Here is a 17,780-nt window from a genome sequence, read left to right on the forward strand (position 1 = left end):
AGCTGCTCAGGGCAGCTGCATATTAGGCAAGTGCCTTCTTACCCTTTGCATTAGCTCTCTGCCCCTCCCCCCACTTTTTAAAAGGCATGATAAAACTGATGCTGCAGTTTGTGTTCATTTAATCTCATTGAGGTGTGAACGCCCGTGGCTTGCACTGTTCATTTATCTTGACAATCTCTGTTCTCTGGCTGGAGTATCTGATTTGTCTGGGCAGGAACGAGTTCTCAGTGGCTGACCCCTGCCACTGTGTGGTCCATCAAGCATCACTGGAGTGACCCTTCATACAGAGCCAGTAATAGACCCTGAGCATCCTTGGGTGTTGCCCCTCAAACATATTTTTATATTGTTCATTAAATATACATATATTTTGAAATTTTAATTAATTTATTTTATTGAATCACCATGTGGAAAGTTACAAAGTTCTCAGGCTTATGTCTGTTATACAATGCTCGAACACCCATCCCCCTTCACCAGTGCCCATATTCCACCACCAAAAACCCCAGTATACCTCTCACCCCCCACCCCCTACCCCCCCACCCGCGCCTGTGTAGCTGATAAATTTCACTTCATTTTCTCTTTACCTTGATTACATTCCATATTTCAACACAAAACTCACTATTGTTCTTGGAGTTTCCCCCCCAAAAAACAGCCCTACTGACAAGGAAGCATTTGATAATTAGTTTTCCATTGCTGAGGATGAAGAGATATAAAGTTGTGCGATAGAGGCTGTGCAGTTTAGGATTTCTGTATTTTAGTATTTTAGTAATAAGTCCGGGGAGATTTATGTTAGAAATTGCATCATTTCCCTTCCTGGGGCAGCATGGGGCAATGGCTTAGTTCACAGTCTAGAGACACGGCTGCAAGCAGATGCTGGGACCAAAAGTAGTCTAGCTGGCCTCCGGATCATGGTCAATCAGCAGCAGAGCGGCCACACAAATGTGTGGCCACCCAGGTCGAATCTTGGCGGAGCACGCGCCGGTATCACCCCTGGCCCGAGACTGCCCATGCGTTCCGCTGTTTCAAGTTCATAACTCTTTTTTTTTTCCTTCACACACCACCAAGTTCGTACCTGCTTAATAGTCCTCACAATATGGCGGATGCCATGCCGTTTTTCCCCGAAAAGGGAAAAAATCCCGAGAAAGAAGGATCTTTTCCCTCCTCGGCCGGCATGGGGCTATGGCTTAGTTCACAGTCTAGAGACATGGCTGCAAGCAGTTGCTGGGACCAAAAGTAGTCTAACTGGCCTCCGGATTGTGGTCAATCAGCAGTAGAGTGGCCACACAAATGTGTGGCCACCCGGGTCCTAAATATATTTGTTTTGTTTTGAGGGATCATGCCTGATGGTATTCAGGGCTTACTCCTGGCTTTGTGCTCAGATTTCACTCCTGGAGAGACTTTGAGGACATTATATGGTGCTGGGGATTGAACCCCCGAGTCAGCTTCATGTAAGACAAGTGCCTTAGCTGTTCTTGGGCCCTAAATCTATCATATTATTGTAACTATTGCTGTAGCTAAGTTGGGGGGCAGTGATGTTGGGTAACACCCACTAATACTTAGGGCTTACTCCTGGCTCTGTTTCTTAAACTGCAACAAACAAATAATAATTAATAGGCAAAAAAGCTTGTCACCCTAAGTTGCCTCAAAGTCAATGAAATTTAAGTCCAGCTGGCTCGTGGGACTGTGAGAGGGGCAGGCAGCTTATGTCAGGGGCATTTAATATCCCAATGAGCCTGGCGAGAGCTCAGGCTCACCCTGTTTCTACCATAGGATCAAGCAAAACCATTCCCAAATAAAATGGCCAGTTTAGTTGAGCATATGCTTTGCAAATAGGAAGCACTGTGTTTAATCCCCATCACTGTATGCCCTACCCCACAAATGCCCCAGGGAGCAACCTCTGAGTACTGCCAGTGTGGCCCAAAAACCAAAAAACGAGAACCAGAAGGGTAATGGCAGTCATGGCTCCCTTTGCAGCTAGCTCCAGCCCTTCTGGTACTACCAGCCTCGTGCATACTAAGGAAAAGATGTCAATTATGAAAATCTCCCTGATCTTGGGTGGGCTGGAATATGCCTCATAAATCCCTAAACCTTCCTAAACCTGGCCAGGGAGGTTTTAATTGGACTCAACTTTTTTGTTGGTGACTGAGTTCCTCATCAGCATTACAATAATATCTTAGGAGAAGATAACAATTCACAGGATGGTTCCAACTAGTGTAAGTGAAGAACTAGGTTCAACCTCCAAAGTCTTAAACATTTTATTTCTTATTTGGGAGTAAGACCCAGCTGTAATCAGTGGTTACAGGGCTTATTCCTGGTCCTCTGCTCAGGGATCACTCCCGGCAGGGCTCAGGGGACCATATGTGGTGCTGGGGATTGAACTTGGCTTAATTGAATGCAAGGCAAGCTCCTTATCTTCTGTACTATCACTTCAGTGCCCCTTAACATATACTGCAACACCGCCTATTTGGACCACACCTGGCAATGCTTAGGGTTACTTCTGGCTCTGTGGTCAGGAATCACTCCTGGTGGTGCACAGAGGACTATATGGGGTGCCTGGGATTGAACCAGGGTTAACTGTGTGCAAGGCGAGCAGCCATTTGAAACATACCCGTAACCTTTGTGTTGCAGTTACTTTACTAGTTAGTAAAACTTCCTTCTGTGCCCAAAACTTCCTTCAGTTTTTGGGAGTGGAGGTAAAGGGAGTGGTGATGACACTTTTCTTTCCAATCTTTTTTCTACACACACACACACACACACACACACACACACACACACACACACACACACACACACTTCATAGGCACTTTTTATTTTTGTGCTCCTGGGGATTGAATCCAGGGCACAGATGTGTTGGGGTTTGCTACATCCCTCTGCTTCTGCCTGGACCTCCTACCAGGACAAGTGACCCTTTAATGAGACCCCTCAGGGTTTCTCCTCCACCCGAGATCTTTGGATCTCTCTGTGCTTTAGTACCGGGCCTTATACTCCTGGGAGTATAAATACCAGCACTGACCTCATCCTGAGCCATCGGAGAGAGACAGTATGGGGCCGAGTGTGCTGATGGAGGGACTCATGATTCCTCGAGAGAACAAGCACGGTAGATGTGTGATGTAAAGCTGCCGCGAGACTGACCTGGCCCCTGTACCCATTCATGTTTTTTCACTCTCCTTCAGTGAAGTGATCTTTAGGTCATGGTGGGTTGAAGCTGTATTTTTTAATTCTTTTTGGGCCACAACTGGCAATGCTCGGGGTTTACTCCTGGCTCTGCACTCAGAAATTACTCCTGGTGGTGCTTGGGGAACCATATAGAATGCTGGGGATTGAACCCGGGTTGCCATGTGCAAGGCAAATGCCTACTCGCTGTACTATCACTCCGGCCCTGAAGCTGTATTTTTGATAATAATTTGAAGACTGTGTCTAAATTAGTCATTTCCAATAGCAACCGCTCCTCTTATTTGTTCTCTCTCTGGCCCCGGATCTTTACGATGCGTCTTCTCTTGTGTGGTTCAGAATTCTTTTTGTAGAGGGGTTTGTGGGGAGGGCATAAGCAGTGATGCTCAGGGGCTATTCCTACCTATGCTGGGGAGTGACCCCAGGGGTGTTCAGGAGACCCTCTGCAGTGCTGGGGATTGAACTGGGACTGGATGTGTGCAAGCCACACCCACCCCTGTATGCCCTCCCTGCCCTGGTTTAGATTTCTTAGGAGAAAATTCTTAGTTGGAAAGTTACCAGAATCCTAAGGAGGGGTAGTCAATTTTTATTATAGCCGACAGCAACTAAAATCAAGAAACTGCGATAGGGTTAGAGCTGGGGTAGCCTTGCCCAAATCTGAGAGTGGCAAGAATTACCCTAAGAAGAATCAAGGTGGATTTTGTCCATTTGGTTGTGGTGGTGGGCACAGCTAGAAGTGTTCAGGGGTTATTCCCAGCTCGGTACTCGGGGGCCTCTCATGGTGTGCTGGGGGACCATGTGGTATCAGGGATCAAACCTGGGCCTGCTGTGTGCAAAGCATGTGCTGCAATCAATTGAGCTCTCTCAGGCTCAGAGGAAGGGTGTATTTTCCGAAGGTGGCTGCCAAAAGGGGTACAAAGCAACAGAGTACCACTCCACCAGCTTTGGAGCAATAAGCACATCCTTGGGTTTCTAAGATGACTTGGAAATCCATAGGGTGACTATCAGATTCCTTTGAACTCCTTGGGGTTGTTGATTGTTTACAAGAATCATAGACCAACTGAGATAGGATACCCATGGTTTGAGCTTTATACGTAATGTTTAATAAATAATATTAATAAGTAGTCCACAGTACATTGTCACAAGAAAGTAAAACAGGATAAATAAAAAACCTAGAAATTAGTTAAGAGTAGTTATATTAGGGCCAGAACGATAGTATAGTGTTTGCTTGCATGCAGCTGGCCCGAGTTCAATCACCGGCATCCTATATAGTTCCCTGAGCACTGCCAGTAGTAGTTCCTGAGTGAAGAGCCAGGAGTAACCCCTGAGAATTGCTGGGTGTGACCCATAAAAGTCAAAAGAAAAAAAGAGGAAGAGTAGTTATATCAGAACTGGAGGAATAGTACAGTGGTGGACAGGACACTTGCCTTGCATGAGACTGACCTGAATTTGATCCCGGCACCCCATATGGTCCCCCAAACCCCTCCAGGACTGTTCCCTGCTTAAAGAACCAGAAATAAGCCCTGAGTAGCGCTGGTTGTAGCCCCCAAACAAAAACAACTGTTATATCAATACTGCTTCTGGATGGGGCATTTAACAAAAGCATGTTAATTATCTAAGTATGGCTTGTAATAACCATTCAACTCACTAAACCCAAGGATTTGCATTACATGGTGAATTACTCTTCCCAGCAGGTGAGGATGATTCAGGACCAAGGAGAGCGGCCCTAGGAGCCTGGGGAGGCTGACAGAGGCCAGTGGGGGGCTGCTGTGTTCAGGCTGGAAGAGCCCAGGGGCAGTAGAGCTCAGGGCTCCAGAAGGAGGAGGTACTGTCCAGCGAGGGCCCTTCGGGACACAAGGGCCTGGCACTCTGGATAAGGCGTGCCAGAGAAAGCATGCGAAGTTGCCCTACTCTGCCCTACCAGGGATCACGTCTCATTTTTCCTTTTCCAGAGGATTTGTGCTGGCCAAACCAGATGCTTGCTTTGCCTCCTCATAGGACTTTTATCTTCATCACTCTGGTAGAGCAGTAAGTGGTCAGCTGGTGACTATGAAAGAGACACCAGTGGAGAAAAGGGGAAGCAGCTCCTGCCCTACACCCCATCTCTGTTCAGTGTGAGAAGGTTCAGTGTGAAAGGGGAGAGGCGAGTGTTGTTTTTTTTTTTTTTCTGCTTTTTTTTTTTTGGTTTGTTTTTTAACCACCAGTTTTGAAAGTTCAAGGAGAGGAGCTGGTGTGCTAGTGTACTGATAGGGCACTTCCTTTGCATGCAGCCATCCATGGTTTGATCCCTGTCACCCCATAAGGTCCCCAGAGCCCTGCCAGCAGTGATTTCTGAATGTAGAGGCAGTAGCGAGCCCTGAGCACTGCTGGGTGTAGCCTCCCCCAAATCAAAAAGCTCCAAGGTTGGGCCTTCAGGGGGTAGTTCAATGGGCTGAGCACATGCTCTGCAGGTAGAAGACCCGAGGTTCTGTCTCTAACACCACTTGGTCCCATAACACAGCCAGGAGTGACTCCTGAGCACCACCGGCTGTCACCCTGTGGTCCCCAAACCAAATAAAGAGAAGACTGTTACAGCAGAGGCTTTGGGTTGTCACCAGGAAGTCTCCCAGTTGTCAACCCTCCTCCCGCAACGCGCAGGCGGGTTCACGGGATGCCTTTCCAGGCGGTCTGAGCACCCCTTCTGTTTGTTTGTTTGGGGGACGTTACTCCAAATTTCCCACTGAGAAGGTCTTCCGCCCTTAGGGAAAGTGACGAGACATGATACGTGCTTTAGGGGCTTCCGCAGGCTTCCCCATCTGGCCCCTGGCAGAGCCGGGGAGTGTGTGGAAAGGCGGGTTCACATGCCTTCAATGCCGTTTCTCCCCAGGCCCTGGGGCAGCTGCAGCTCCTGTATTTGCAGATTCTGGATTTGGAGTCTCGAGGCAAATGTCAGGAAAGTGTTGCCATGTCCAGGCCAGACCTCTCTGCTGAGGCTTTGTGGCCCTGCGCGGGGGGCACCGATAGGGCCTGGTTTCTGGCTCAGGCTCCCTGGGGCTCCCAGTCTCGGCCCCTTTCTCTGGCCCAACTCTGCTTCACTGCAGCCAGCCAGCCAGCCTGGGATCCCAGAGATGCAGCCCAGATGCCCCCGACTGGCCCCGGAGCCTGTTCCTTGGGGTCCGAAAGACACAGGCCAGTGGAAAGACAGGAAGGGAAGTCAAGGTCCTTCCATGCAGCAGGCCCTGGTTCATATCCCAGCACTGCATATGGTCCCTTACCAGGAGCAAGTTCTGAGCATGGATGAGTGTTCCCCCCTCCCCAACACGCCCCTGCAAAGAGACACAGGAATCCCTATCTCACCCCAAAAGAGGGGTGAGGCCTTCCTGTACCCTGGGTTCTGATCTCCAATCTTTGCTTCAGTTTAGGTAACCAGTTAGAAAAGGGAACACAGTACAACCGATAAGAACCCTTAGTACACAGGGGAGGTGAAGCTTTTACCTTGCACAGCTGACTCAGGTTTGATCCCCAGCACCATAAGTGGTGCTCCAAGCTCACCAGAAGTAATTAATTCTTGAGTGCAGAGCCAGGAGTAACCTCTGAGCATCGTTGGGTAGGCCCAAAAAGTCACTCTATCACTGTATCACGGTCATCCTGTTGCTCATGGATTTGCTTGAGTAAAAACCAGTAACATCTCCATTGTGAGACTTGTTACTGTTTTTGGCATATTGAATACACCACGGGTGGCTTGCCAGGCTCTGCCGTGTGGGCGGGATACTCTCGGTAGCTTGCTGGGCTCTCTGAGAGGGGCTAAAAAAGCAGAGGCCTGAAAATATTGAAAAAAAGGGAAAAAAAGAGAGCAAGGGAAGGGATCACAATGTCTCGAGTTCAGAGAAGAGATTGATTTTCCTAGTTACTGGCTGATGATTTTCCCCTGAGCTTTGTTTAAAATACAGATGATTTGGATTTTCCGTGTAACTAGCTTAATGTAAAACTCCTCAGAGGCCAGAGTGCCAGTACAGGGGTTAAGGGGCTTGCCTTGCACACCGGCAACCAAGGCTGGGTGCCTGGCACTGCTCTGGCACTGCAGAAAGCAACCTCTCCTTTCCAGCACAGAGCTGGGGGGAGCCGCTGAGCACCCTTGGGCGTGTCCTGAAACTTCACACACCCCTCATCTCCAATCCACACGCACTTTGTCAAAGAGAGTAACGGGGTTCACCTTATATGTGGTGGACTCAGGTTTGATCTGTGACATTGCATGGCCCCCAAGAACCACTGGGAGTGACGGCTCCTGCTCCAGCACAAAACCAAGAGTAGCCCCCAAGCACTGCAGGGTATGGCTCCTGAATCCACAACAACAAATATGCTTTTACTCACTGGCTCAGCTAGCAGAGTGTCAAGTGGTTATTTATGGTATTTTCTTGGGGTGGGGGGGGGGAGCGCATACCTGTTGGTGCTCAGGGATCACTCCTGGTGTCGCTTGGAGTACCATTTACGGTGCCAGAGATCAAAAGAGAATCAGCTGGAAGCAAGTACTTCAACAAGGGGCTGTTCTGTTAATTTTTTTGGAGCCGCATCCAGCAGTGCTTAGAAGTTAACTCCTGACTCTGCTCAGGATTCACTCCTAGCGAGGCTTAGGGAACCATATGTGGTGCTGGGGAGTGAACCTGGGTCAGACATGTCCAAGGGTTCATGCGGTACTGTCTCTCCATCCCCAAGCTGTTTATCTTAAGGGGAATTTAGAGATTTGACTTTTATTAACATAACCATAAACCACTTTGATGAAAACAAATTTCCCCATTATTATTTTGGGGGAGGGGGACTTGGGGCCACACAGTGTTGCTCAGGGTTTACTTGTGACTTTCTGATCAGGGAATTCTGTGGTGCTGGGAACAGAATGGGGGCCTCCTTCACTCAATGCATGTGCTTGGCCCTTCGATCCATCTAGGACCCATTCTACCACCCTGGTAGTTTTGGGGGCAGCTGTGCTCACATATGCCAGGCACAAACTATCACTGGAGTTATAATGTTAGCCTCAAATTTTAATTGTGCCCTGTGATCAACATCAATGAGTGTTGAGGAATGAACAGGTAAAGCAGAGAGAGGAGATAGGACATTAAATCACTTTTACCTGCATGTTCTCATCTACTAAACTGGGACAATAAAAGTGAGAAATCAGCAGAAGACATCTGGTTCTCAGATGAGTCATCTAAGCAAGACCAGCTGGAGCTGTTCCTCTTTGGCTCTGAAGATTTCCAACGCTTGCTCCCCTCTGTCCTTGAAGACCAACCAGGTCCCACGAGGAAACACTTCAGAATGCCTCTTCATTAAGTGATCTCGAGAACTACCACTGTCCTATGGATAGACCAGCACACTTGTAGCAAACTCATTAGAACAATTCTCTCCTAGTCATCAAGCTGCAGGGAAAGACAAAGAGATCCTCTGAGTAATTTCCCACAGGAGCCATGCAGGCCGGGAGAGAACACCCAAGATGCAGTATCATATACATTATGCTGGTCTCTGGGCTGCAGGTTACAGCATCGGAGCAAGAGCAGGACACCTGCAAAGTATATTGTCCTACGGCCAAAGAGCCGAGTGCATTCTTTGACCAGGAGAGGCCTGGGTTCCATCCCTGGCATCACATGGTCCCCTAAATACCCTTGGGAGAGATACTTAAACGTTGCCAGTTATGCCCCTCCCCCCCAAAAGGAGCAAACAAAAACAATCAAAACTCAAAGTATATTAACCTAAGACTGAGCTACACTCTGCTTTCTTCAACATAGTGATGATCTTGCTAAAACAGAATAGTTGAGGTCCCCCGCCCCCAACCCCATGTATGATGCCTCATGTTAGACTAATGGCAGTCAGTGTGTCCTTCACCTTATCAAATTTGAGTGTCTCTGCGTTAAATGAAGAAACCTATAATGGTGCAGAATCTTTTAAATTTTTAAATGTATACTTTGCAACACTATAGTTTATCTTTTCAAGTGCAATATTTCAACTACAATGCACAAATAAATACTCTGCTTTTTTTGGAGGGGGTGCTTTCTGGGCCACACCCAGCAGTGTTCAGGGCTACTCTTGGCTCTGTGCTTAAGACCACCCTGGCAGTGCTTGGAAGACCATATACAGTGCTCAAGGTCAAATCAGGTCAGCCTCATACAAAATCAGTACCTTAACACTTAAATTGTCTTTTTTTTTGGGTGGAGGGGCTTTTTGGGTCATACCCAGTGATGCAGAGGGATTACGCCTAGCTCATGCACTCAGGAATTAACTCCTGGCGGTGCTCAGGGGACCATATGGGATGCTGGGAATCAAACCCGGGTTGGCTGCATGCAAGGCAAACGTCCTACCTACTGTGCTATTGCTCCAGCCCCTCTTGAATTGTCTCTGGCTTTTATTTTTCTTCTTGGTTTTTGAGTCACGTCCTAATCAGGGGTTATTCCCAGCTCTGTGGTGGGGCTTGCTTCTGGCCACACTCAGAGGACCGTGTGGTGACTAAGATGGAACCGGGGTCTCCTGCATGCAGAGCATGAGCTCAGCCCACCCAGCTAGTCTCCAGCATCCCACTCCCCACTATTTTTTTTTAGATAGGAAACATGCTCAACTGTCAACAGAGGGTCTCTAAATGAAGACCCTTTAAAGGGAGAGCTTAAAGTAGTCCTGACCCAGAATTATTGGATGTCAACCAAAAACAAGTCAAAAAGAAATGTTGTTTCAGGGCCAGAGAGATAGTACAACAGGCAGGGCATTTGGCTTGATCCCTGGCATCTCATATGGTCCCCTGAAGCTGCCAGGAGTGACTCCTGAGTGCAGAGTCAGGAATAACCCCTATCACCGGGTGTGGTCCCAAACTAAAAACCAAACCATAAAGAAATGTGTCAATTTGAACTCTTTGGTTTTAACATATGCAGACATACTGTGCATCCTAACCTTGCATAAGATAATACTTTTTCTTGGTTTTTGGATACCATCTGGCAGTGCTCAGGGATGACTATTGGCTCTTTCTACTGAAGTATCCCTTTTGGTGGTGCTTGAGGGATCATATAAGATGCCAGGGATTGAACCTGGGCTGGTACCTGTAAGGCACCTTACCACTGTACTATGGCTCTGGCCCAAAACATGATTTTCAAGTAATACTTAAAAAAATGTTTCAAGTAATATTTTTCAAGTACAAATACAGGCAATATTTTTAAGTTTCACATGTTTGCACTACTCTTTTTTTCAAATATATTTGACATATAGTGCAATGGGGTCAGAGATATAGTACAAAAGTTAAGGTGCTTGTCTTGCAGGTGGCATGACAAAGGTTTGAATCCACAGCCACATGTGTTCTGAACACTGCTATGTGTGTGGCTCCAAAACAAAATCTGAAATGATTGTGATAGAGTATGGTTGAGTCAAACAACAAAAATACAATAAAGCCACAAAATTACATATTTTAAACATGAATGGATTTTTTTTCAATCTTTGAGTAAAAAGAGGTGAGGTATTAGAGATCTGATGAGAAAACAGCTATCCAGGGAGATAGCTCAACAGGCGGAATACTTAGCATGCAGAAGTTTGGAGGTTTGGGCTTTTGGGCTTGGAGTCATAGTATAGTGGGTAAGGCATTTGCCTTGCACACAGCTGATCTGGGTTTGATCCCCAGGACCCTATATGGTACCCTGAGCACCACCAGGAATGGGTCCTGAGCACAGAACCAGGATTAAGCTCTGAACATTTCTGGATACAGCCCAAAAACAGGGGTGGGGGCTGGCAGGAGGTGGGAGGTCCAATCCTTGGCATCACTTGGCAGTTTGAACACTGTGTGTGGGGGGGCAACCCAAGCAGATTTGGGAGTACTGCTAGGTGTGGCCTGAGGAACAACAACAAAAAAGCCCCAAAGATGCTGAACAGGCAGGTGACATAGGAGGGTCTCTATTTCCTTACATGCTAAGCCAGACAACCAGCTATGAAAAGATTAAGTTTGAAATTGACTCATGATTTTTCCTTATTTTTGATGTTGGGAATTGAACCCTGGACCTCATTCATGCAAGGATCGACCATTGAGCTACATACTCAACTTCTTATGCTATGAAGTTAAAAAGACTAAAATATGTAAGAATTGTTTTTGGCTTTTCACCACAACTGGCTGTACTCAGAGATCACTCCTGGCAAGGCTCCGTGGTGTCAGGAGTCAAACCTGGGCAGGCTGTGGATCATATTCAAGGCAAGCTCCTTGACCATTGTACTCTTTGGCCACACAAAAGAATTCTAAAAACCAGTTGGCAAAGAGCAGATGCTAAGTAATATTTACTATTGCTACTAAGACTGCCAAAAAATTATTTTGCTATAATTTTAATAGATTGGAGGGGAAGGTGTTGTGGCCACACCTGGCTGTGCAAAGGGATCACTCTAGGTAATGTCCAGGGGACCATATATGATTCCATGGACTGAATCAGGGTCAGCCATATGCAAGACATGCCTTAATCCTGTACTATCTCTTGTAAATGATTTTAAAGACTCATATAGGCATAGAACCAAAGTTATATGAGTTGATCAATAGGGGATGGAGTAACAGCACAGTGGGTAGGGCATTTGCCTTGCACGCAGCCAACCCAGGTTTGATTCCCAGCATGCCATATGGTTCCCTGAGCACCGCCAGGGGTAATTCCTGAGTGCAGGGACAGGAGTAACCACTGTGCATCACCAGGTGTGACTCAAAAACCAAAAAGTAAAAAAAAAAAAAAAAAAAAAAAAAAATGAGTTGATCAATAGACAAAGTACACCTAGAGAACATAAAAATTCTTTATTTAACCTAATCCAGCCAGAATTGAGATAATCTGCTATATTAAAAACAAGACGTTTAAAAAAATTACAGCACAGTTAGCAAGGCCAGTGACTAAGTCACTAAGTTTAATTTTATATTCTTCACAGTCATTGGATATTCATGTAGTAATGAACAATAATTTCAGCCACTTTGGAGATAGGTTAAACTTCTGTAAAGAACTCTATTACTCATCATTAAATTTTATAAGGTTTAAAAGAAGTTTTTAGAGTAACACAGTGAAGCAAAACAAAAACATATCTACCCATCCCCAGAGTTAACAGCATTCCTTACTTCACCCCTTAATGCCTCCCTTTCATCTTTTTCATTCCTTTTCTCCCGTACAGACTTTTTAGCAATGAAGAAACAACTACTTCTCTGGAGGGGCTATTTCAAGCCTCAAGGGTCTGTTTCTTTTTCAGTTTATCCTGGAAATAGTCTTCTGAGATAAGCAGTGTTTGTATTCAAGAGATGAAGAAACTGAAGCTGAAATCTGAGTCAATGGACCAAGGAGTTTAAAGCAATTCTGCTTTTAACTGAAAGTAGTATTAGGATCTGAACCCAGGTCCATTCGATTTTTGCCAGCCCAGGTACTTTGGGGGTTTCGTGGTAGTTGCAAGTCACAGGCTTGCAGAAACCAGCATGTACTTCCTGAACCAGGCTCTCTGATATACAAGTGTCCAATTAGTTCCAGGGCTAGAGGCCACTCTGGTCCGTAGGCACTTGCAGTTCCCTCCCCACAGCCACAGACAGCCCTCCCACCTACTGCTAAAGAAACAGCTGTTTCTTCCATGCTCTGTTTGTCAAACCCAAGCAGCTTCTTCCCCATCCTGGGCACACTGAAGCAGTCACGGGGAACTGTGTGCTTGTGACACTTTAGTAAAGGCTGCCCTAAGAGCTGTTTTGTGTAGCAAAATTATGTAGGAAAAACATAATTATCCTTTCAAATGAAAATGAAAGAAAAACCATTGTTTTTATATTACAGCTATATAATGTTACTTTATATATAATCACAGAATTTATATTTTCCTTCAGAACTAAGCAGTGTTCTTAATAAGGCTGTCAGTCAAATCTTCTGTTCCTCCCCCAATAATTACAACTTTGAACATTCAATAACCATTCACATAAACTTCATTATAACTCAAAATTAAGACATTCATATTATAGAAAAGTACCAGTCATACATTACTAAAATTAACGTACATTATTGCAATTTAACATATTTCAATCTACACTCCTAAACATAAGTGGTCACTTATTAGTTAGGGGAAACAATTTTTATTGTCATGCATTAGATACTGTGAACAAGAAAATAAATAGGGTTTTTGAAATCATCTTTTTAAAATTTCAATAAAAGTAACTGCAAAACCATTCAGACTGCTGAATAACATTAAAAGAGCCACTACTGAAAATGGCTTAAAATAAATAATTGCTTTTGAAAAATGAATATAAAACTAGTTAAACAGATTATTAAGGCGCTAGCCTCATCAATATGACAAGCAATTAAAATCTAAAATCCTTAGTATTTTTAAATAAAAACTGACTTATGCTAATAACAGTGACCTCAGTATTTACTCAAGATGTATTGATTTCATAATTATTTCTTCACTGACTAGAATAAATACAAAGATCTCAAGGCCTCACCTTGGTTTACTCACTGCTGGTTTTCTACTCTTGAAACTAGACTACAAACTGTAAAAGCAGGTACCAAGTCCGTCTTATTCACCACTGTCTCCCATAGCACTCTGTGTAACAGTGCCTGAGCAAAAGGAGGTGGTCAACAAATACCTGAATAATTGAATCAATCAAAGAGGAGAGAGTAAAATAACTTTATTGATTTTTATATTTTTTGCAAATCATTTTCTGTGCTCAAACCACTATAAACTGGGAGCTCTAATTTCTAGAAATGTGAATTAAAAAACCTCACTCCAGTGATGAAGGATTAGGATCTCTCTCTCTCTCTCTCTCTCTCACACACACACACACACACACACACACACACACACCTTTGCATGACTCAAAATTACATTAAGAACTATGAGATGTCAACATTATATAAATAAAATTTAATAGTGAAAAGTGTTTGGAAGCCCCATGAATTTTTACCCTATATGTTTTGGAGGACAACACATGGGTTAAGAAAAACACAACAAACAAAACTGTTCAGATAATCATTTGAATGCTTACATACATTTTTGGTTTGTTATTTATTTATAACGAATTTAATTTACATTTCTTCATATTAACATATACTCCTATTTAGCATGTAACCAAATTATGCCAGTGAGAAAAATCCTCATAGTACCTTCATTGAATTGCTGATTCTAAGAAAACACTGAACATGAACATGTACAAAAGAGGCATCTGAATAAAACATTATGTGCATTTTTAAATATTTGCACGGTTTGAGCTTTACATTTCTGGAGAAAATATGAACAAAATCCAGATTTACCATGCTAAGATAATGGTTCAGATGACTGCCATAGAAGAACATACAAAACAATAAAAACAAAATCACATCCTTAGGTTCCGTGATTACTGAGAGGATTTCCTCTGCTCTAAGTGCTTTATTATATTTCTTAAAAATATGAGAGCAGTTTATCACAAGTCTCCACTACTGTGCATTAATGATGGAATCAAAACAACACAACAGAATCATAAGGATGAGAGGACTGCAGAACGACCAGACCAGAAGTTACAGTTTTAGGCTTCTTCTTGCTCTGGATAATTTAGAATTTTGCGGTGTGCCTGACGTAAATATTGCTGCTGTTTGAAGTAAACCTTGAAAGCTCCTTTTATGGCAACAAAAGCAATTCCACCCTAAAATAAAAAGAAGCAGCTTTTTACAATGCAGATTTAGAAACACAAAATAATTTTATGGACATTACAAAAGACATACGCTTTGATGCTAAGGTACTTGAAGTGACTCGGACTGAAGTCTTCACTCTTTCCCTGCAGCAGCCACCCAGGCATTAGGAGGTGGAGGCTCACAAGCATTTTATTATTATTATTATTGCTATTATTATTATTATTTTTGCTTTTTGGGCCACACCTGGCGATGCTCAGGGGTTACTCCTAGCTCTGCACTCAGGAATTACTCCTGGCAGTGCTCGGGGCACCATATGGGATGCTGGGAATTGAACCCGGGTTGGCTGAATGCAAGGCAGACACCTACCTGCTATGCTATCGCTCCAGCCCTCTCACAAACATTTTAGACTGGCCTCCTGAGCTAAGCCTAAGGAAGGCCCTGCTGCTGAATGTGTGGATACAACACATACATATGGTGAGGACTTACCCTACCACACGGGTTCTCAAAGCTCCAAACCTGGCAAGAAGAAACTTACTAGGAAAGACTAGAGTGGATAAAACAGTGTTTTCTCAACCAGAGGCCATATGGTCACCTTTTGGCCTCAAGGGGACACAGGTGAAGTAAATATAAATGGGGAACCATGGTGTAAGATGAGGGAATCATCTGGTAGGACAGAAAAAACAGATTTGGGGGAAGGAAACATGCAGTTGGAAAAAGGTTTCGAAACACTGCAATGAAGGTCTGTTTACTGGGCTGGGGATGTGGTCAACAGAAAACTTTCTTTGCATGTATGAGGCCCCAGGTTCAATCCCAGCACCATTTCTCAGTAAACTATTGGAAACTGAGTGTCTGAATATTACAATGTTCTAACAGAAACCAGCTGTGAGATTGGCAGTGTTTAGTGACCAATGCTCTTGAAGAAATCAATACCAGCCCCCAGCCCAGTGAAGAAGTGGTGCAGTCTTTCTGATTTCTCATAAGGACTATGGGCAGCCTTGGTTAATTTATTCTTTACCACATTTCAGGGAATTCTTTTGTTCTGTTTTTGGGTTCTCAGGGTTTACTCTGGCTCTGTGCTCAGGAGACCATATGCAGTGCCAGGATCCAAACTGGTATCAGCTGCATGCCAAGGCAAGCACCTTAACCCTCTGGGCTATCTCTCCGGTCTAAGTAATTTCTGTTTGTTGCGGGGTGACACGCAGGATGTTCAGGGACTCATATGGGATCTGGGGATTGAACCCTGGTTGGTCTCTTGCAAGAAAAGTGTCCTACCCTCTTCTGTTGTCTGGCCCCATTCCAGCGAATTCTTTTTTTTTTGTTTGTTTGTTTCCCTCCTATCACCCTCCACCCCACCACCCCCTTCTTCCATGGAATTCTTAATATGAAATCCAAACTTATGTTTTTTCCAGGGGTGAGAATTTGTATTGGAAACACTAGTCCAGTCAGAGACCCTCTTTGGGTGACACCTATCTTGCAAGGCCTCTATAGGGAAAAGCATATATTCAGTAGATTCTGCAAATATAGTCTCATCCATTTTTTTCAACCAGTAGAATAAGTAACAGAAGAAAAAAAAAAAGGTTTTTTTTTTTGGGGGGTAGCACACCCACTGGTGCTCCAGATTAACTCCTGGCTTTGCAATCAAGGATCAATGCTAACAGGCTAAGGGAACCATATGGGATGCTGGGGATCAAACCTGGGTCAGCCATGTGCAAGGTAAGATCCTATTTTCTATACTATCTCTCTGGTCCCAGGAACTCTCTCTTTTTATTTTTGGGCACACCCAATGGTGCTCAGGGGTTACTCCTGTCTCTGCACTCAGGAATTATTCCTGGCAGTATTTAGGGGACCAAATGGGATGCTGGGATCAAACCTAGGTAGGCTGCACAGAAGGCAAACACCTTACTCACTGTACTATGTGTCCAGTCCCAGTACATTTTTTTTTTCTTAAAGAAAATTCATTTTGTAGAAAAGTTTAAAAAAAGAAAAAGGATGCCCAAGTAAAACTCTCTAAGATTTAAAAGAAATAATTCTTTCCTACTTGGAGGTGAGTTAGGGAGAATAACTGAACATGCTGGGTGGATCAGCACCGGAGGGAGAGTCAGGAATAATAAGAAGGACAGCAAACTGGAGTGTTTACTATGTGCTGCTGCATCAAATGAAATGTCTCACGGAACCTTGCAACAGTCCACTGCTGTAGCCATTCGACAGGGATAGAGAAGCCAAGAAATTTGACTTTTGGGGCCCGAAGGACAGTAGCATAGTAAAGTGCTTGACTTGCACGTGGCTGACCCTGAGTCCAATCCCTGATGCCACACATGGCTGCCCACGCCCTGCCCCCTCCCTGAACACAGAGCTAAGCCCCGAGCAGAGCTGGTTGGGTCCCCAAACCCAATATTATCCCCTCCTCCAAAATCTGATTTTAGGTTTTCCAGCAAGGCAGTATCTTTGATGTGACTCAACCTACTACAGAGTTTGACTCTAGAGCAGACTCTACCACAATCTCTGGCAGGAGGATTGGTGATACATGTACATTCCTGCAGAGAAATCACCCTCAGCACAGTGCGGGGCCAGAAACAGAGCAATGGAAGCTTTATACTGCTGCTGGCTGAGGGGGGTGGGACAGGGTTGAAGATACAGAAAAGAATCTATTGTCCCATTCAAACACACACACACACACACACACACACACACACACACACACACACACACACACACACACACACACACACACTGTATTCTCTTTTGTACATCACCTAAGAAAAGTAACATTAAAGCCATCTTACCAAGATTGTCCTTTGTAAATTAGAATTAACACTACTGAACATCAGTTTACCAACTATTGTTGCGATAGTAGGAAAAACAAGGGCTCCACACAAAATTCGGGTAGCAGAGACATGATCTGCTAAAGGATTAGCCTCAGCTGGAATTCGAGGAACAGGACAACCAATCCCTAAAGAAAAAAATGCAGGTCATAAGAAAGTATCAGTGGTAATAAATCAGAATAATTAAAATACCTTTAAG

General features: G+C 44.5%; 1 protein-coding gene across 1 annotated transcript in view; it reads right to left on the reverse strand.

Moving 5' to 3' along the window:
* Positions 1-11,917: 11,917 nt before the first annotated feature.
* Positions 11,918-17,780, reverse strand: part of MARCHF5 (membrane associated ring-CH-type finger 5) — a 40,065-nt gene continuing 34,202 nt past the window's right edge. Inside the window, exons 5-6 of the mRNA XM_055118886.1 lie at positions 17,543-17,709; positions 11,918-14,770 (exon numbers count right to left, since the gene is read on the reverse strand). Coding sequence (XP_054974861.1) covers positions 14,654-14,770; positions 17,543-17,709 — 284 coding nt within the window. The 3' untranslated portion in view covers positions 11,918-14,653. The remainder of the gene's footprint in view (positions 14,771-17,542; positions 17,710-17,780) is intronic.

This window comes from Sorex araneus, chromosome 11 (assembly GCF_027595985.1).
Source record: "Sorex araneus isolate mSorAra2 chromosome 11, mSorAra2.pri, whole genome shotgun sequence".
Lineage (NCBI taxonomy): Eukaryota > Metazoa > Chordata > Mammalia > Eulipotyphla > Soricidae > Sorex > Sorex araneus.